Below are 20,862 nucleotides of genomic sequence, written 5' to 3' on the forward strand. Positions count from 1 at the left end.
AAGCATGAGGCCTTAGGTAGCGTTCACACTGACAATGCAGGTTTGGTCTAAAATCGCACAGTTTTTATTGCTTTCCATAGGTTGCCCGGCACCAAAACAAACTTAAATCCCTAACCGTGTCCAGGTGCAAACTAAACAGAACAGACCACAGCTGAGCGAGCCTCAACTTGGTCATACAGAACAGCTATTGTCCATAGCAACCACTGATACTTGTGGTTCTCTGCACACGGTTGGCCTCTCTCTCCTCACATTCCTCCTCTCTCTTCACCCTCCCTCTCTCTCCTCACCCTCCCTCTCTTACCTCACTCTCTGTCCTCACCCTCGCTCTCTCTTATCATCTTCCCTCTCCTCATCCTCCCTCTCTATCCTCACCCTCCCTCTCTCCTCACCCTCCCTCTCTTTCTCCTCACCCTCCGTCCCTCTCTCTCCTCACTCTCTCCTCACCCTCCCTCTCCTCGCTCTCCTCACCCTCGCTCTCTCTTCACCCTCCCTCTCTTTCCTCACTCTCTTCACTCTCTCTCTCCTCACCCTCCCTCTCTATCCTCACCCTCCTCTCCCTCTCTGCTCACCCTCCCTCTCATCACTCTCTCTCCTCACCATCACTCTGTCTCTCCTCACTCTCTCCCTCCTCAGACTCCCTTTCTCTCTTCACCCTCCCTCTCTCTTTTCACCCTCCCTCTCCTCACCTTCCCTCTCTCTCCTCACCTTCCCTCTCTCTCCTCACTCTCGCTCACTCTCCTCACTCTCTCTCCTCACCCTCCCTCTCTCTCCTTACCCTCTCACTCTCTCTCTCCTCACCCTCCCTCTCTCACTCTCTCTCCTCACCCTCTCTCTCTCCTCACTCTCCCTCTCTCTCCTCACTCTCACTTTCCTCACTCTCTCTCCTCACCCTCACTCTCTCTCTCCTCACTCTCCCTCTCTCTCACCTCACTCTCACTCTCCTCACTCTCTCCTGTGCAAAGGTAATAATTAGTGATGAGCGAGTGTACTCGTTGCTCGGGTTTTCCCAAGCGCGCTCGGGTGACCTCCGAGTATTTATGACTGCTCGGAGATTTAGTTTTCATCGTGGCAGCTGAATGATTTACAGCTACTAGCCTGCTTGATTACATGTGGGGATTCCCTAGCAACCAGGCAACCCCCACATGTACTCAGCCTGGCTAATAGCTGTAAATCATTCAGCTGTAATCGTTCTCACCCACAGGATGAATATAAATCGTCATTTGTGCAGCACGGTGAACGGAGTAGAACTTAAAGTGTAAACAGACAATGGCCTTCCCATAAAACAATTGTCAGAAGTTTGTTAAAAGGCTTTATGTACCCAAAATAGTCCCACTTCCTCACTTTTCACATATGTTGTATTACGAGGATATTTTTAAAACCATTACATTGACCATACGCCAGGTCCCAGTTATCATTTCAGAGAGATTTAGCGGCTCTGTCCCATTTTGTAGTTCCTACAGATGTCAGAAAGGTCAGATTTCTGCATAGGAACAAAGATCCCATTGCGCTCCTGCTTGATTCTAAAGACCATACAGATTTCAATGGAAATATTTATATTTATATCCACTTTTTTATCTATAGGATATGGGTTTGTGGATTTTGATAGTCCTGGAGCTGCCCAGAAGGCTGTCACTGCCCTGAAGGCCACTGGGGTGCAGGCTCAAATGGCAAAGGTGAGTCTTACTAGGGCATGTAAAACAATATCAACAAGACTTAAAGAGTTATTCCCATCTCCAAAACCCTATCCCAATATGTAGTAGTTGTGGTAATAATGATAATAATATTAGCAAATACCTCCAATTAGAAATGTAGGATAGTTCTTCTGATTCACTGTGTCGCTTACCTCATGTGCAGGGCACTGCAGTAGCTTAGGTATCCATGGTTACAACCACTTATATAGTGACAGTAAGTTAGTTAGTTGTCATAACCATGGATACATAAACTGTTGCAATGCCCTGCACACGAGGTAAGCACATAATCAATCAGAAGAACTATACTACATTTGTAATTGGAGATATACAGCTCTGGCAATAAATTAAGAGATCACTGCAAAATGTTCAGTTTGTCTGATTTTTCTCTTTATAGGTATATTTTTGAGTAAAATGTAAATTGTTCTCTTATTCTATAAACTTCTGACAACATGTCTCTGAAGTTCCAAGCAATACATTTTGTATTTATTTTCTGACAAAGAAAAATGGTCAAAATTTAAAAAAACAAACAAACAAACAGTGCTTTCAGACCTCAAATAATGCATAATCATTTAGAAACAACAATACTAATGTTTTAACTCAGGGAGGATTCAGAAATCAATATTTTGTAGAATAACTATGATTTTTAATCACAGCTTTCATGCGTCTTGGCATGCTTTCCACCAGTCTTTCACACTGCTTCTGGCACAAAAATGTAAGCAGTCCTTCTTTGTTTGATGGCTTGTGAGTATCCATCATCCTCTTGATTGCATTCCAGAGGTTTTCAATGGGGTTCAGGTCTGGAGATTGGGCTGCCCATGACAGGGTTTTGATGTGGTGGTCTCTTAATTTTTGCCAGAGCTGTATTTGCTAAAATTATTATTATTACACCTACTAAGTATTGGGATAGGATCTTGGAGATGGGAATACCCTTTTAATGACACTCTGGACATGTCAAACCAATCTGGTTTTATAGGGGCTGACCCACACGTCCAGATAATTCCGGTACCGGAATAAATCGGTACCGGAGTTATCCGTGTCCGTGTGCCTGGGAACTCACGGAGGCCATACCTGCGGCACACGTGTGCCGCCCGTATGGCGAGTGGGTACCACACGGAGCGTGTGGTACCCACTCTGCATGGTGCTGAAGCTGCGATTCATATCATCCCTGCAGCAACGTTTGCTGCAGGGAAAATATGAAGAATAGTGTTTAAAATAAAGATCCATGTGTCCGCCGCCCCCCCACCCCCTGTGCGCCCCCCCCGCTGGTCAGAAAATACTTACCCGGATCCCCCGTCGGCAGTCGCTCCTTCCTGGTCTGGCCGCAGCTTACTGTATGCGGTCACGTGGGGCCGCTCATTTACACTCATGAATAGGCGGCTCCGCCCCTATTGGAGGTGGAGCCACATATTCATGAGTGTAATCGGCCGCATACAGTAGGAGGCGCGGCCAGACCAGGAAGGAGCGACAGCCGACGGGGGACCCGGATAAGTATTTTCTGACCAGCGGGGGGGGCGCACAGGGGGTGGGGGGGCGGCGGACACCTAAATCTTTATTTTAAACACTATCATTCATATTTTCTCTGTAGCAAACGGTGCTACAGGGAAGATATGAATCGCGGCTTCAGCACCATGTGGGGGGGACAGCGCTTACTGTAGCGCTGTCTCCGGCACGCCACACGGACCCCAGACGGAGAATGTCCGTGTGAGGTCCGTGTTTTACGCGGACCCATTGACTCTATTGGGTCCGTGTAATCCGTGCGCTCCCACGAACACTGACATGTCTCCGTGTTTGGCACACGGAGACACGGTCCGCACACGGTCCGCACAAAATCAATGACATCTGAACAGATGCATTGATTTTTATGGGTCTACGTGTGTCAGTGTCTCCGGTACGGGAGGAAACTGTCACCTCACGTACCGGAGCCACTGACGTGTGAAACCGGCCTAAGAAAGTAATTACTAAAATGGTTCTTGGTAAAACTGGTGATGTTCTGTTCCTGACCCTGGAAGAGAAATGGCCGTACAAATCTGTCACTTTCCATTAAAGTGTGGCCGGTGTGTGAGGGGAAGTATTCCTGTATGCATTGTAAGCATAGAAACCTCCTATTACCTGGTGTGTCAGGGATTATTGTCTGGGTATCTTAAAGGGTTGTTTCCTGAAGACGATCACCTTCCCAATAACTGTGCTCTGTGTGATCTACCTTCACACTAAGCGACTTTGCAGCGAGAACGACGATGATCCGTGACGTTGCAGCGTCCTGGATAGCGATCTCGTTGTGTTTGACACGCAGCAGCGATCTGGATCCCACTGTGATATCGTTCTTCGGAGCTAGAAGTCCAGAACTTTATTTCGTCGCTGATCACCCGCTGTCATCGCTGGATCGGTGTGTGTGACACCGATCCAGCGATGTGTTCACTTGTAACCAGGGTAAACATCGGGTTACTAAGCGCAGGGCCGCGCTTAGTAATCCGATATTTACCCTGGTTACCATTGTAAAAGTATAAAAAAAACACAACATACTCACCTTCTGATGTCTGTCACGTCCCCCGCCGGCGGCTAACCTGCACTGAATGTGTCAGCGCCGGCCGGCCGTAAAGCAGAGCACAGCGGTGACGTCACTGGGATCGTTCTGGGAGCGAGTGACCTAACCCCATTACATGCCACATAGCGCTGTATGTGGATGGAAGGATCAACAGTAGGGATCAGTAGCCTGCAGTCTCTGACAGGAGCCCTACTGGCGGCATCCATAGAGCTCTCCGATAGTAGACGCAGTACTACATCGCGTGTGTCACACCTACAAATAAGCTGTGTAGCGCCCACATCAGAAGCTATTAATGCTGCATATTCTGATAAAGACTCGCGAGAATCCCTACTTTACTGTCGCCAGAAGCAATGAATAATTCACTCTAGTCTTGATGACATACAAACTATCACTGCGGGGGTCTTACATGAATTGAGGGTCTGGTTGTACCGCCATCTACTGAAAAGTAAATATCTTCACTGTTGCATCGCTTCCATGTTTTTCCTCTTCAGAGGAGGGGATAGTGGCCGTCTGCTGCGGTGTGGCATCATTTAGACAAATGGGAGCCAGCTACTGGGGGAAAAGTGTGAACAGTGCTGAAGAATGTGCCTTCATTCTTGGGATCAGAGGTGGTTCTAGAGGTCGGACCTTTAGGCTGTGTGCACACGTTCCGGATTTTTCACGTTGTTTTCGCGTTTTTTTTCGCTATAAAAACGCGATAAAACCGCTAAAAAAAACGCTCACATTAAGCATCCTATTAAAAGAATGCAATCCGCATTTTGTATGCACATGCTGCGTTTTTTTCCTGAGCGGAAACGCATTCTGGAAAAAAACGCAGCATGCTCATTAATTTGCGGAATCGCGGGGATTCCGCACACATAGGAATGCATTGATCCACTTACTTCCCGCATGGGGCTATGCCCACCATGCGGGAAGTAAGCGGATCATGTGCGGTTGGTGCCCAGGGTGGAGGAGAGGAGACTCTCCTCCACGGACCGGGCACCATATAATTGTTAAAAAAAAAAAGAATTAAAATTAAAAATTGTGATATACTCACCTTCCGATGGCCCCTGGAGTCCTCCCACCTCTCAGCAGTGCACGCAGTGGCTTCCGTTCCCAGGGATGCTGTGTGCGAAGGACCTGCGATGACGTCACGGTCACGTGACCGTGATGTCATCCCAGGTCCTTCGCACACAGCATCCCAGCCGCCAGGAGCACCGCTGAGGAGATCGGGTGACGTCGAAAGGTGAGAATAACTATTTTTTAATTATTTTTAACATTAGATCTTTTTACTATTGATGCTGCATAGGCAGCATCAATAGTAAAAAGTTGGTCACACTTGTCAAACACTATGTTTGACAAGTGTGACCATCCTGTCAATCAGTTTTCCAAGCGATGCTACAGATCGCTTGGAAAACCCTAGCATTCTGCAAGCTAATTACGCTTGTAAAATGCTAGTGTTTAGTGAGAATAAGCATGCCAATTCCGCATGCGATATACTCGCGGCAGGAGTTGCGTAATTGCCGTGGAAATTTCGGCAGCAATTCCGCAACGTGTGCACTTAGCCTTAGGCTGTGTGCACACTTTGTGGAATCCATTGAGGATTTTTCCATGCGGATTTTGCAGATTTTGGGCGGAATTCGTCTGCGTTTTAACACCTGCGGATTCCTATAGTGGAATAGGTGTAAAACGCTGCGGAATCCGCACAAAGAATTGACATGCTGCAGAAAATAAACCGCTGTGTTTCCGCGTGGAATTTTCCATAGTACAGTATGTGTATTGCGGATTTGGTTTTCCATAGGTTTACATGGTACTGTACACCGCATGGAAAACTGCTGCGAATCCGCAACGTCAAATCTGCTGCGGATCCGCAGCCAAATCCGCAACATGTGCACATAGCCTAAGTGATCAATAAGGAATGGCATTTCCTAGCAGTATACCATCACATACTAAGAGGGGAATACCCCTTTAATGGTGGTAGAATCCAAATGTAGTCTTATAGGGGATCCAGACTGTCCCCTCACGGCAAATGTGGAAATTGAGGATCAATCCCTATTACACTATATAAGGAATCTGTCATCAGTAGCTATGGAATCTGAGAGCAGCATGATGTAGGGGTAGAGGCCCTGATTCCAGCGATGTGTCACTGACTGGGCTGCTTGGTGCAGTGCTGATAGAATCCCTGTTTTCTCTGCTGTACATATAGCAGGGGTCAGAATGCTGAGCTGTGTATAACTCCGCCCACTCCCCTGATTGGCCTTTTCAGATGTACAGAGTACATTGTCAGTAAGCTGCCAATCAGTGGTGGGGGCGGGACTACACAGATTAGCCTGACTGCCTTGCACATGACACCTAGTTCTCTAGTGATAATCTCCTGCTGATAAAACACTGATTGTATTGAAACTATAGCACACAGCCAAATAAGTGACACATCTGTAGAATCCGGGTCTCTTCCCCTGCAATGTGCCTCTCTCAGATTAAATAGCAAAAACCTGCTGACAGATTTCCTTTAAGATGCTGAATGCTTTGTTGTATGGGCGGATCAGTTTTTACGAGCAGTCTTTGGATGTCGCTGTCCTCCTTCCTTGGTGACATAACTATGCATGCTTTGCTCTCTCATGGTGAGATGGAAGGAGATAACCGACTGCTGATGGTTTTTGGCCGACAACTATCTTATGGTGGTATAGATAACCACTAGCCGCCAGAACTCAGCCAAAGATATAAATGTGGCAGAACCAGTAACATGTCTCCTGTCTGTAGATGTCTGTAGATGGCAGAAAAACGGAAATTCTACTGGTAATAAGTAAACGGAGGACTGGAGGGTTTCTTGTATTAAATGATTCTTCTGTTCCTAAGTTCTGATTTGTGCTGGTAGAATTTTATTCCATTTCCGTCTCTTCTCATCTTGAATTTACAGCAACAGGAACAAGATCCCACCAACCTGTACATCTCCAACTTACCAGTCAGCATGGACGAGCAGGAGCTGGAATCACTGCTGAAACCTTTCGGCCAGGTCATATCCACTCGTATCCTGAGGGATGCCAATGGGACTAGCCGAGGGGTCGGTTTTGCAAGGTGAGACTGCAAATTTATTTTCTTTTTCTTTTTTAAAGAATGGAAGCTACACAGAAAAAAAATCTAATTGTACCAGTCTTGATCATGCAAAGCTACCTTAATCTCAGCCTCAGGTCTGTTTGCTCAGATCGCTCTATAGTTGGAGAGCTTAAAATGGTGATTTTACTTGTAGGATGGAGTCTACAGAGAAATGTGAAGCTGTGATTTCTCACTTCAATGGCAAATACATGAAGGCGCCACCTGGTGTCCCTGGTAGGTATTTTCATTCAAGTTCAGACAACGTGATTTAATACAATTTATCAAAGTAAAAAAAAAAACTGCAAAGCATAAATAATTGTGAATGAGAATGATAAAAATAATAATAATAAATATAAATATATTATAAAAATAATAATATATATATATATATATACTGTCAAAACAATTTCAATCTTGACAGAATCCTAATGGACCCCACTGTAAATCACAGCATCAGATGGGGTCGTATGACGGGTCTGTAACTGCATCATTACTTTTCTTATAAACAGGGGAAGCACGATGGCTCAGTGGTTAGCACAGCAGCCTTGCAGCGCTGGAGTCTTGGGTTTAAATCCCACCAAGAACAAAATTTGCAAGGAGTTTGTATGTTCTCCCTGTGTTTGTGTGGGATTCCTCCGGGTAGTTCAGTTTCCTCCAACACGCCAAAGACATACTGATAAGGAATTGATAATGTCTGTAAAGTGCTATGGAATACAATGGCGCTATATAAGGAACACATAATAAATAAAATAATAAACATATGTCATGACATCAGAATTTAAGGGGTTGTCTCAAGTTCTTAAAGAGTAACAGACATTTTAATTTTTATTCCATAAATCAATACAACACATGAAAATAAGCAATTTTGTAATTTATCTTATCAGAGAGATCCACTTCTTTCTCCTCCGATCATTCACTCTCATATCATGGATACAATCTATATTCAGCGAGGACAGATTTTCCCATTACTGAGATAGGAGAGGACAATTAGTGCTTCTAAGATTCTATGGAGGGGGAGGAGGAGTTAGATGCAGACACAGACATTGTGCCACGTGTCCTCCTGAGACGACAGTTACCGTTCTCCATAGAACTTTATGAGCACCAACTGTTATCTCCTTTCTCAGTAATGGCAACATCAGTATTTACTCTGAGCATTGAGATTTGTGAGAATGACACATCAATCAGTCCAGAAGGAGAAGAAGCAGATTTCTCTAATAAGATATATTACAAAGTTTCTTATTTGCACATGTACTATTGATTTATCTTTATCGTTACTCTTTCAATTTTTGACCAAAATGCTTGTGAAAAAATCTCCATTCTCAAGAATGGAGGGATGTTAGATTCTATAGTTTACAGCTCGTTGCCTAGGTTACCGTCCACCCTACAGTCCCAGAGTGGCTGGTTTCCTAGAACAGGAGGACGTGCCTCTTACAAGTTCTATCCTTTAAAGTCTGTTTGTGCCACTTTGACGCTGGCTGTATTGCTGTATCCCTCCAGCTTTAGCCCCTCTGTGCCTCTGCCATGCTGCAAAGGCAAAGATGGCTTTAGGAGCTCACTGCCCTTGGCAATCAAGAAGTCGGGAGGCAGTGAAGTGGTGCAACTCTTTAACAAAATCTTACATCAACTTTTATGCCTTCATGTATGCCTCTCTCTTATTACAATGTGTGCATTACCTTGCCAGCACCCCAGGAGCCCCTACTCTGCAAGTTTGCTGATGGCGGTCAAAAAAAGAGGCAAACCCAGGGGAAGTATATTCAGAATGGACGTGGCTGGCCACGAGATGTAGAGACGGTAATTTGAGATAAGATTTTTATTTGCTCTCTCATTTTCTAGAAATATGAGCAATTACTGTTTTTTTCCTAACATATTTTCTTTACTTTAAGGGTGGGATGACTTTGACATATGATCCTACGAATGCTCTGCAAAATGGGTAAGATAAGCTTTATTCATAACTACTTCCGTGTGGATTACTTCTATCCAGGGTTGTAACTATAGCAGTGCTGGGGTTGCATCACGCCCAGGTCACAAAGTTTAGGGGGCCATAAAAGTCCCTTTGGCCCTTGTGGGAAGATCAGTGCTATTAGATACCTGTGATAGCTGGAGGCACTGTTTGCGATTTTGCATTGGGGGCCATGAGCCTTACATGGCATACTTTGTAGTATATCTTAGCAGAGAAATCTGCTTTTCTGTCCACTCATGAGCCAGAGGAGAAGCAAAGTGTGAACGCACAGACACAGACAGATCAAAGTGAGCTTTCTAACAAGTCTTTTAACTCACCCAGAGATGGATTCACATCTACACAGCTCAGTACTACTTTATAATTTCCTCCATGCTACTGCTGCTTCTGTCTCTGTGCTAACTAAGGAACGAAGAGCAGGAATCCATCTCTGTGTGCTGTGTGTATGGGAGACAGTATAACAGTTCAATCAATTGTAAATTAAGAAATAGATCCTCCAGAGAGGAAAACTGGTGAAAATGCTGGGTACAGTACATACAATGACCAGAGAAAGTAATATTTCTCTTGTACATACACAGAATAGCTTATTCTGACACTTTATTTGAAAGTATAGTTCCCCTTTAAAGGGAACCTGTCATAAGTTTTTTCCTGAGATAACTTACGCCCACCACCTTTCAGCCCCATGTGACAACTTTCTATAATGCTGCACATTTAGCTCCATTCGCCCTGCAAGGCAAAATAAAAGGCTTTTGATATACTCCCCTACGGGGCGGTCTGGCCCGATGATCACCGCTGGATTTTATCCAGAGCTTCCTCTCTTCTTGCGATGCCGTCCTCCTCCTGTGCTTCATGTGGATGACGCCTCCTATGTCATCCACACAGTTTTCTCCTTCGCGCTCCTGCGCAGGCGCACTTCTCTCTGCCCTGCCATGGGTAGAGAAAAGTATTGCAGTGCACACGCCTCTTTTGACCTTTCCCACCGCATGCATACTGCAGTACTTTGTGTAGAAGTGCAAAGAGTGACATTGTCTGGATGACGTAGGACACGTCGTTCACATGAAGCACAGGAGAGAGGAGGCACCGGACCAAGACCAGCAACCTCCATCGGCCCGGCCCTCCATAGTTGAGTATAATAAAAATGTATATAAAAAAAAATTCCTCCCTAAAAATAATGTTATCAGCCCTTTTTATTAGGTACTTGAATATTCGTTTTATATATTTCAGGTTTTACACCACCCCATACAGTATTGCCCCAAATCGGGTGATCGCTCAGGCAGCTCTCTCACCATACCTGCCATCGCCTGTTTCTTCTTATCAGGTCGGTATTAAAATAAGTGATGGGTCTCATTTTATTATATCTAGAGCTGGTAACCAGACTCATAGAATTTGTATTGGTTTTCTTGTAGGTTCACAATCCTTCCTGGATGCATCATCAGTCTTACCTCATGCAGCCTGCAGTAAGTAAGGGGTGGTCACCTCCCGGGACCTGTGAGTTCTGACTCTTCCCTATTCCTAAGCCATCTGATATATTATCAATCTTGTGGTCACAAAGGCGAAGTGATGAACGATTCACGTATAGGCTGATAGCCAAACTTCAACTCCTTCCTTCCAGGGGACTTTTCCTTTTTGTTTTTTTCCACCCGTTCTTTCAGGAGCCATAACTATTTATATATTGTGGTCACCCTATGAGAAGTTTTTTGTGGGACAAGTTGTAGTTTTCAATCATCCCAATCATTTTACCATTCAATATACTTAGCGCTCCTCTATCGCCGGCAGTCACATTAAGAATGAATGGAGCCGGAATGCACACGATCGAACATCACTCCATTCACACTGGGAAATTCTGAACCTCGGATCTTGGCATTGGTGGGGGTCCCAGCAGTCAGAACCCCAGTGATTGTAAAGTTATCCCATTTCCCATGGATAGAGGATAACTTCCAAACTTGAGAATACCCTTTTAAGTGATTAAACAGCAGTAATGGAATCTCGCTGCAGTCTTTGCTTTTACAGGCCTTAGCTGACTGTATAAAACTCCCACCTTGTGTGGTTCGGGCTCAGATCCTGTACCTGCTACATACACCTACAATGGACATCTTGGAAAAGTATCTCCTATGTGGGGAAGGGCCTACAATCCTCTCGTTTATAAGTTGTTCCTATTCTGGCATTATGATGTCACATTAGAAGAGGAGAATGGCCCCTTAATCTGGTCACTTGGCTGTAAATGAGGATTATAGAAAAGATTACGGTGTTGAAAATCACTGAATGTGGAGAGAAGATGGCAGGATTTTATGGTTTTCTGTGCAGCATCCCATTATACCTTCATGTTGTTTGCTAGGGAACTGTCCTCACTCCCACCATGGACCATGCTATTTCCATCCAGCCGGCTTCCATGATGGGACCTCTGACTCAGCAGCTGGGACACTTGTCACTGGGGAGCACGGGAGCGGTAAGAAATGACTAGTAACAGAAATATATTACTTGTAAGCAGCCATTGTAACCCTGAATCCCCAAAATGTTTCACTTCTTCTTTACATTTTCTTTCCCCAGTATATGCCAGCTGCAGCCGCTATGCAGGGGGCTTATATCCCCCAGTACTCGTCCGTGCCTTCTACTGTCTCCATAGAGGTGAGACCTTGGAATCAGCCAGTTCAGGTTCTTCTAGGGGAGCTATGTTTGACATCTATGAACATATTTAGGTTCATTTTAGGATTTATTCCTTTTCTTTTGGATTGTATTCTTTGTTACTCTACCATATTAATGAAAGTTTGCAGTAGCATTGATGGGTGCAGTAGGGCGCATGGTATCTGCCAGACTCCTCCTAATCATTTGTTTTGCTCAGGAGAGCAGCGGGCAGCCTCAGCAAGTTGCCGTGGAAACCACCACAGAACACGCCGCCTATTCTTACCAGTGAGAGAAAGTGCAGGTAAGAGCAAGGAGGCCTCGCTGCGAAGCTTCCCGCAGAGCATAGACCGGTACTGACTTGGAGATTAGTGACATTGCCCCCGCATTTATCATAAACCGCGCCACATCTTCATTGTTCTCGCTTCCACTCCGCCAATCCATACATATCAAATGTGATAAATTTGGTGCAAATTGTGCAAACACAGCTTTCTTTTTCACCAGCGTGAGGTAAAAAGCTGAGACGAAGGTCTCAAGTGTCACAAGTCAACGTACATTGTTTCGACCAAATCACAACTTTTTATGTACATCAATTGGATACTTTCTAATATTGGAAAAGGAACGGGAGGCCAAAAGTGTCAAATATGGCAGGTTAATGTAAAATCAAGCATACATAGATTTGTTCCACGCCTTTTTAAAGACATTTATAACCTCTCTAGAATATGAGAGCTTTGTACTTCACACCATAACGTTAATTGCGACCCCTTTTCTCATAATTTTTAAGTTTTGGCGTCGGTACTAACAGATGGTAAATGGCATAAAACTTGATACATTTGGTATAGGTATTTACAACAATGAAATGTGACAATATTCACAAACACATTGATAAATGTCCCTTATAATTAAAGGGAAACCGCTATCAGAAAGTCACCTATTTCTTAAATCAGGTTTCTGTATATATATATATATATATATATATATATATATATATATATATATATATATATATATATATATTTATATATATATTTATATAAATATATATATTAAAATTTGTATTTAAAATAAAAATAGAAATCTTGCAGTTTTTTGCACTGGCCACAGGGGCAGACTGTTACTTCATGTTGTTTCAGGAAACAACACATGTACATAGCCACAATGGTCAAACTCTGACCCCTTCCTTTTGTATTGAAGTATTGTGAATCCTTTATCAGCCTCTGTTAATAAGGAACTTGCTGAAAATTCTAAAAGGACAGGAAGTGTGAGTCCATGGGAAAAAGGCAGGACTATTAAATGTATTTTTTAATAAAGTTGTGATATGGAAAAAAATAAACGCATTGCCAGTTTTTAAAAAATACACGTAACACAACAACCTGATTTAAATAATAGGTCAGTTTCTGATGATATCATCAATTTAATAATTACTTTATTGATTACTTTATGCAATATATAGGCCCTTTGTAGTTCCATAGTTTTTCATACAGCACCTTTAATGTGTCTCTGACAGAAGCTGCTTGCAGCTTTGGAGGTGAAATTGGGCTCCTCTCGGGCCCCTGGGTAGCTACATAGGATGCACTAATGATATGTCCACCCCCGATTTTATGTATGGCGGACTGGGTTTATAGCTATTTCAGTGCCTGCTTTTTTGACCTCTGCTTTATCAGGGTACCAGCCACTATGCCTGACACATAGCGTATAGGAAAAACGACTGCCCATGAAGAGGCAATTTGCATATTTAATTTCCCAGAGGAGCATTGTACGGCAAATAAGCCTCCTTACCTTGACAAGCCAGAGATGGTATGTCACTCTCCATAAGGAGAAACGATACCCCTTAGACCCCAGTCCAGAGCCTCTCACCTAGCCAAATGAGTTCTCATGCTTCGCACTGACGAGGGCCAACAGCCCGAAACACCGTGTCTGCGAATTGAGACACTGATTTTGTTATTTATCCTAAGTCATATTGCACGACTCGTTAAAGGGTTGATTGTGACTTGTAGGATCGCTACTTCCAACAAGTGGCGCTATAGAGTTAAGTCCTCTTTTTCTCAGAAGAGGCAATTTGCATACATGATTGAATAGTCACTGTCTGGGCACCAAAGTGTGACCTGCTTTACAATCTTTCCGAGTCTTTCAATCATTCACAATTGATACTAAGAAAAGAGTGAGTTTAAATAACCTGCTCTGCACCCAAATATGCCACAATATCTTTATAATATCACATAAACCAGCCGAGAGTATGATACATAGTCTAAAATGTATATGATCACTGATATCTCATATCCAAAGTGTCCATCTAACAACTAGACAATTTATATAGCAGTAAGTAGAATGAATGTAGCGATCACACAATAGCTGCATCCTCCCTGCCGATAATAATGGGAGGTGTGAACTGCCTGTTACCCACAAAATTTATATGACTCATAATGGACACGATTATCTCATCATATCTAATATCATCACTAATAAACCATTAATCTTGTCCCTTGTATCCAATAAAAATAGAGATGACATTCCTAGTCAGGAGGACCATATAATTGAGAGTGCTGAAAGGTTCCTCGGTGAAATATGGCAGCCAAAGTGCTTCATCACATTTCCAGGCATAGTGACCCCTTACTATGCTAGCCACAGTGTTCCATCACATTATCAGCCACAGTGCGGCCTGACTATGCTGGTCACAGTGCTCCATAACATTATCAGCCATAGTGCGGCCTGACTATGCTAGCCACAGTGCTCCATCACATCATCAGCCATAGTGCGGCCCGACTATGGTAGCCACAGTACTCCATCACATTATCAGCCACAGTGCGGCCTGACTATGCTGGTCACAGTGCTCCATAACATTATCAGCCATAGTGCGGCCTGACTATGCTAGCCACAGTGCTCCATCACATCATCAGCCATAGTGCGGCCCGACTATGGTAGCCACAGTACTCCATCACATTATCAGCCACAGTGCGGCCTGACTATGCTAGCCACAGTGCTCCATCACATCATCAGCCACAGTGCGGCCTGACTATGCTAGCCACAGTGCTCCATCACATCATCAGCCACTGTGCTGCCCGACTATGCTAGCCACAGTGCTCCATCACATTATCAGCCACAGTGCGGCCTGACTATGCTAGCCACAGTGCTCCATCACATTATCAGCCACAGTGCGGCCTGACTATGCTAGCCACAGTACTCCATCACATTATCAGCCACAGTGCGGCCTGACTATGGTAGCCACAGTGCTCCATCACATTATCAGCCACAGTGTGGCCTGACTATGCTAGCCACAGTGCTCCATCACATCATCAGCCACTGTGCTACCTGACTATGCTAGCCACAGTGCTCCATCACATCATCAGCCACTGTGCTGCCCGACTATGCTAGCCACAGTGCTCCATCACATCATCAGCCACTGTGCTGCCCGACTATGCTAGCCACAGTGCTCAATCACATTATCAGCCACAGTGTCGCCTGAGTATGCTGGTCACAGTGCTCTATCACATTATCAGCCACAGTGCGGCCTGACTATGGTAGCCACAGTGCTCCATCACATTATCAGCCACAGTGCGGCCTGACTATGCTAGTCACAGTGCTCTATCACATTATCAGCCACAGTGCGGCCTGACTATGCTAGCCACAGTGCTCCATCACATTATCAGCCACAGTGTCGCCTGAGTATGCTGGTCACAGTGCTCTATCACATTATCAGCCACTGTGCTGCCCGACTATGCTAGCCACAGTGCTCTATCACATTATCAGCCACAGTGCGGCCTGACTATGGTAGCCACAGTGCTCCATCACATTATCAGCCACAGTGCGGCCTGACTATGCTAGCCACAGTGCTCCATCACATTATCAGCCACAGTGCGGCCTGACTATGCTGGTCACAGTGCTCCATCACATTATCAGCCACAGTGCGGCCCGACTATGCTAGCCACAGTGCTCCATCACATTATCAGCCACAGTGCGGCCTGACTATGCTAGCCACAGTGCTCCATCACATCATCAGCCACTGTGCTGCCCGACTATGCTAGCCACAGTGCTCTATCACATTATCAGCCACAGTGCGGCCTGACTATGCTAGTCACAGTGCTCTATCACATTATCAGCCACAGTGCGGCCTGACTATGCTAGCCACAGTGCTCCATCACATTATCAGCCACAGTGTGGCCTGACTATGGTAGCCACAGTACTCCATCACATTATCAACCACAGTGCGGCCTGACTATGCTAGCCACATTGTTCCATCACATCATCAGCCACTGTGCTGCCCGACTATGCTAGCCACAGTGCTCCATCACATTATCAGCCACAGTGCGGCCTGACTATGCTAGCCACAGTGCTCCATCACATTATCAGCCACAGTGCGGCCTGACTATGCTAGCCACAGTACTCCATCACATTATCAGCCACAGTGCGGCCTGACTATGGTAGCCACAGTGCTCCATCACATTATCAGCCACAGTGTGGCCTGACTATGCTAGCCACAGTGCTCCATCACATCATCAGCCACTGTGCTACCTGACTATGCTAGCCACAGTGCTCCATCACATCATCAGCCACTGTGCTGCCCGACTATGCTAGCCACAGTGCTCCATCACATCATCAGCCACTGTGCTGCCCGACTATGCTAGCCACAGTGCTCCATCACATTATCAGCCACAGTGTCGCCTGAGTATGCTGGTCACAGTGCTCTATCACATTATCAGCCACAGTGCGGCCTGACTATGGTAGCCACAGTGCTCCATCACATTATCAGCCACAGTGCGGCCTGACTATGCTAGTCACAGTGCTCTATCACATTATCAGCCACAGTGCGGCCTGACTATGCTAGCCACAGTGCTCCATCACATTATCAGCCACAGTGTCGCCTGAGTATGCTGGTCACAGTGCTCTATCACATTATCAGCCACTGTGCTGCCCGACTATGCTAGCCACAGTGCTCTATCACATTATCAGCCACAGTGCGGCCTGACTATGGTAGCCACAGTACTCCATCACATTATCAGCCACAGTGCGGCCCGACTATGCTAGCCACAGTGCTCCATCACATCATCAGCCACTGTGCTTCCCGACTATGCTAGCCACAGTACTCCATCACATTATCAGCCGCAGTGCGGCCTGACTATGGTAGCCACAGTGCTCCATCACATCATCAGCCACAGTGCGGCCTGACTATGCTAGCCACAGTGCTCCATCACATTATCAGCCACAGTGCGGCCTGACTATGCTGGTCACAGTGCTCTATCACATTATCAGCCATAGTGCGGCCCGACTATGCTAGCCACAGTGCTCCATCACATTATCAGCCACAGTGCGGCCCGACTAAGCTAGCCACAGTGCTCCATCACATTATCAGCCACAGTGCGGCCTGACTATGCTAGCCACAGTGCTCCATCACATCATCAGCCACAGTGCGGCCTGACTATGCTAGTCACAGTGCTCTATCACATTATCAGCCACAGTGCGGCCTGACTATGCTAGCCACAGTGCTCCATCACATTATCAGCCACAGTGTGGCCTGACTATGGTAGCCACAGTACTCCATCACATTATCAGCCACAGTGCGGCCTGACTATGCTAGCCACAGTGCTCCATCACATCATCAGCCACTGTGCTGCCCGACTATGCTAGCCACAGTGCTCCATCACATTATCAGCCACAGTGCGGCCTGACTATGCTAGCCACAGTGCTCCATCACATTATCAGCCACAGTGCGGCCTGACTATGCTAGCCACAGTACTCCATCACATTATCAGCCACAGTGCGGCCTGACTATGGTAGCCACAGTGCTCCATCACATTATCAGCCACAGTGTGGCCTGACTATGCTAGCCACAGTGCTCCATCACATCATCAGCCACTGTGCTGCCCGACTATGCTAGCCACAGTGCTCCATCACATCATCAGCCACTGTGATGCCCGACTATGCTAGCCACAGTGCTCCATCACATTATCAGCCACAGTGTCGCCTGAGTATGCTGGTCACAGAGCTCTATCACATTATCAGCCACAGTGCGGCCTGACTATGCTGGTCACAGTGCTCTATCACATTATCAGCCATAGTGCGGCCCGACTATGCTAGCCACAGTGCTCCATCACATTATCAGCCACAGTGCGGCCCGACTATGCTAGCCACAGTGCTCCATCACATTATCAGCCACAGTGCGGCCTGACTATGCTAGCCACAGTGCTCCATCACATCATCAGCCACTGTGCTGCCCGACTATGCTAGCCACAGTGCTCTAACACATTATCAGCCACAGTGCGGCCTGACTATGCTAGTCACAGTGCTCTATCACATTGTCAGCCACAGTGCGGCCTGACTATGCTAGCCACAGTGCTCCATCACATTATCAGCCACAGTGTGGCCTGACTATGCTAGCCACAGTGCTCCATCACATTATCAGCCTCAGTGCGGCCTGACTATGCTAGCCACAGTGCTCCATCACATCATCAGCCACTGTGCTGCCCGACTATGCTAGCCACAGTGCTCCATCACATTATCAGCCACAGTGCGGCCTGACTATGCTAGCCACAGTGCTCCATCTCATTATCAGCCACAGTGCGGCCTGACTATGCTAGCCACAGTACTCCATCACATTATCAGCCACAGTGCGGCCTGACTATGGTAGCCACAGTGCTCCATCACATTATCAGCCACAGTGTGGCCTGACTATGCTAGCCACAGTGCTCCATCACATCATCAGCCACTGTGCTACCTGACTATGCTAGCCACAGTGCTCCATCACATCATCAGCCACTGTGCTGCCCGACTATGCTAGCCACAGTGCTCCATCACATCATCAGCCACTGTGCTGCCCGACTATGCGAGCCACAGTGCTCCATCACATTATCAGCCACAGTGTCGCCTGAGTATGCTGGTCACAGTGCTCTATCACATTATCAGCCACAGTGCGGCCTGACTATGGTAGCCACAGTGCTCCATCACATTATCAGCCACAGTGTGGCCTGACTATGGTAGCCACAGTACTCCATCACATTATCAGCCACAGTGCGGCCTGACTATGCTAGCCACAGTGCTCCATCACATCATCAGCCACTGTGCTGCCCGACTATGCTAGCCACAGTGCTCCATCACAATTATCAGCCACAGTGCGGCCTGACTATGCTAGCCACAGTGCTCCATCACATTATCAGCCACAGTGTGGCCTGACTATGCTAGCCACAGTGCTCCATCACATCATCAGCCACTGTGCTGCCCGACTATGCTAGCCACAGTGCCCAATCACATCATCAGCCACTGTGCTGCCCGACTATGCTAGCCACAGTGCTCCATCACATCATCAGCCACTGTGCTGCCCGACTATGCTAGCCACAGTGCTCCATCACATTATCAGCCACAGTGTCGCCTGACTATAACACATAGATATGGGAAATAAAAGTTTTCCCTGTTTGAAAACGCATCTCTAAATTACCCTGGAGCAGCTTCATGTCTTAAAGGTTATATGGAGCGCCTCCTGCCTTGGAGGACCTGGCATGCCCATGCTTTATGTAGTCAGCACATTGATTTTAATGTGAAATGTGTAGTACTGTGGTCAGCTTATCATGGTAGCAAGGCCTCCTAAAAAAGTTAAATTGTCCAGTTGTCCCCTTTACATGAATGTATAAATGTAGTTTATTTATATGAACATGTTAAAGGGTATCTGTCACCAGCTTTTTGTTAACCCATCTGAGAACAGCAAGAGCATAGAGTAGAGACCCTGATTCCAGCGATACATCACTTTCTGGGCTACTTGCTGTAGTTTTAATAAAATCCCTGTTTTATCTACTGTAGATCTACCAGTTCTCTGAATCCTGGGCTCTGTAGAACCCCTCCCACATCACTGATTGGCAGATTTCTTTGTACACTGTGCAGAGGCAGCCAATCAGTGGTGGGGGCGTGATTGGACTACATGATAGCAGATTTACTAGTCCTCTAATGATAACATTCTTCTGATGAAACAGTGATTTTATAACAAGTACAGCAAGAAGCTCAATAAGGTACACATTACTGGAATCAGCATCTCTTGTCTCTACATTATGCTGCTCTCAGATTAAGTGGTAAAAACCTGGTGAAAAATTCGCTTTAAGCACCACATTAATATTATCGAGCATTTCCATATATACTTTTAGTTTTTGCTCTTTTTAAGGTTTGTATATGAATTTCTAATGAAATAGTTTTATTTCTTTGTTAGGTTCACGTATGAATATGAGTCAGCCCAGGAAGTGACCGGATGGAAAGCTGCAGGGTTGAACATGAGGCTTTACTCAATAATGGGGAAAATGGAAAAAAAATGAAAAACAAACAAACATGCTGGGGGGATGAATGAAGAAAAAAATATTTTTCTTTCTTTCTTTTGCAAAGAAGCATTTTTACTGCAATAAACTTTAGAACTTCCAAGGAACCAAAGCAGCTAGAAAAAGAGAACTCAAGAAACCTAATGAAACCAGAACAGACTTTCAACACTCAATTGAGAAATACAAGTAAAAAATTGAAAAAAGAAAAAAAAAATGAAAAAAAAAAAAAAAACAGAAAAAAAATCCAACAAAGCATAAAAACAAATTCTATTTTAATAAGAAGATTTTTTTTGTCATTTTTTTACCGTAGAATATTTTTTTTTTTAATTTTTATTTAAATGCGTGACATACAAGGAAAGCGCAGCACCAGGACATAAAGCGGCGAACCGTATGCGAAACAGAGACTGCAATGGGGAAGTTGCAATTTTGCTGCCTGACACCCTTTTATTTTTCATTTTTTTTAAAGGACTGTGTGGCTGTTTTTTATTTGTGTATTTTGGGGTGGGTAGGGACTGAGGGGGGAAGGGGAAAGGAGGGGATGCAAGTGATATGCAAAAAAACATTTTTGGAAGGTGATTTTTTTTTTCTTTTGTTTGCATTTTTTGTCTGTGCTTTGTGTTTTCAATTCATGTCACCAATATTGACTATATTTTCCAAAATGGAAGCCATAGCAAATAGGCCCAGACAAAAAAA

General features: G+C 45.4%; 1 protein-coding gene across 3 annotated transcripts in view; it reads left to right on the forward strand.

The window, feature by feature from the left end:
• Positions 1-20,357, forward strand: part of RBMS2 (RNA binding motif single stranded interacting protein 2) — a 130,757-nt gene extending 110,400 nt beyond the window's left edge. For 2 of the 3 annotated variants that reach the window (XM_077297611.1, XM_077297612.1), the window contains exons 4-14: positions 1,582-1,673; positions 7,130-7,287; positions 7,460-7,539; positions 8,987-9,096; positions 9,189-9,235; positions 10,487-10,580; positions 10,669-10,719; positions 11,598-11,708; positions 11,810-11,887; positions 12,102-12,185; positions 20,067-20,357. In XM_077297611.1, coding sequence (XP_077153726.1) covers positions 1,582-1,673; positions 7,130-7,287; positions 7,460-7,539; positions 8,987-9,096; positions 9,189-9,235; positions 10,487-10,580; positions 10,669-10,719; positions 11,598-11,708; positions 11,810-11,887; positions 12,102-12,173 — 893 coding nt within the window. In that variant the 3' untranslated portion in view covers positions 12,174-12,185; positions 20,067-20,357. The remainder of the gene's footprint in view (positions 1-1,581; positions 1,674-7,129; positions 7,288-7,459; positions 7,540-8,986; positions 9,097-9,188; positions 9,236-10,486; positions 10,581-10,668; positions 10,720-11,597; positions 11,709-11,809; positions 11,888-12,101; positions 12,186-20,066) is intronic. The other variant, XM_077297614.1, reaches the window with a different exon arrangement.
• Positions 20,358-20,862: the final 505 nt, after the last annotated feature.

The sequence above is a fragment of the Ranitomeya variabilis genome, chromosome 3 (genome assembly GCF_051348905.1).
Source record: "Ranitomeya variabilis isolate aRanVar5 chromosome 3, aRanVar5.hap1, whole genome shotgun sequence".
Taxonomy (NCBI): Eukaryota; Metazoa; Chordata; class Amphibia; order Anura; family Dendrobatidae; genus Ranitomeya; species Ranitomeya variabilis.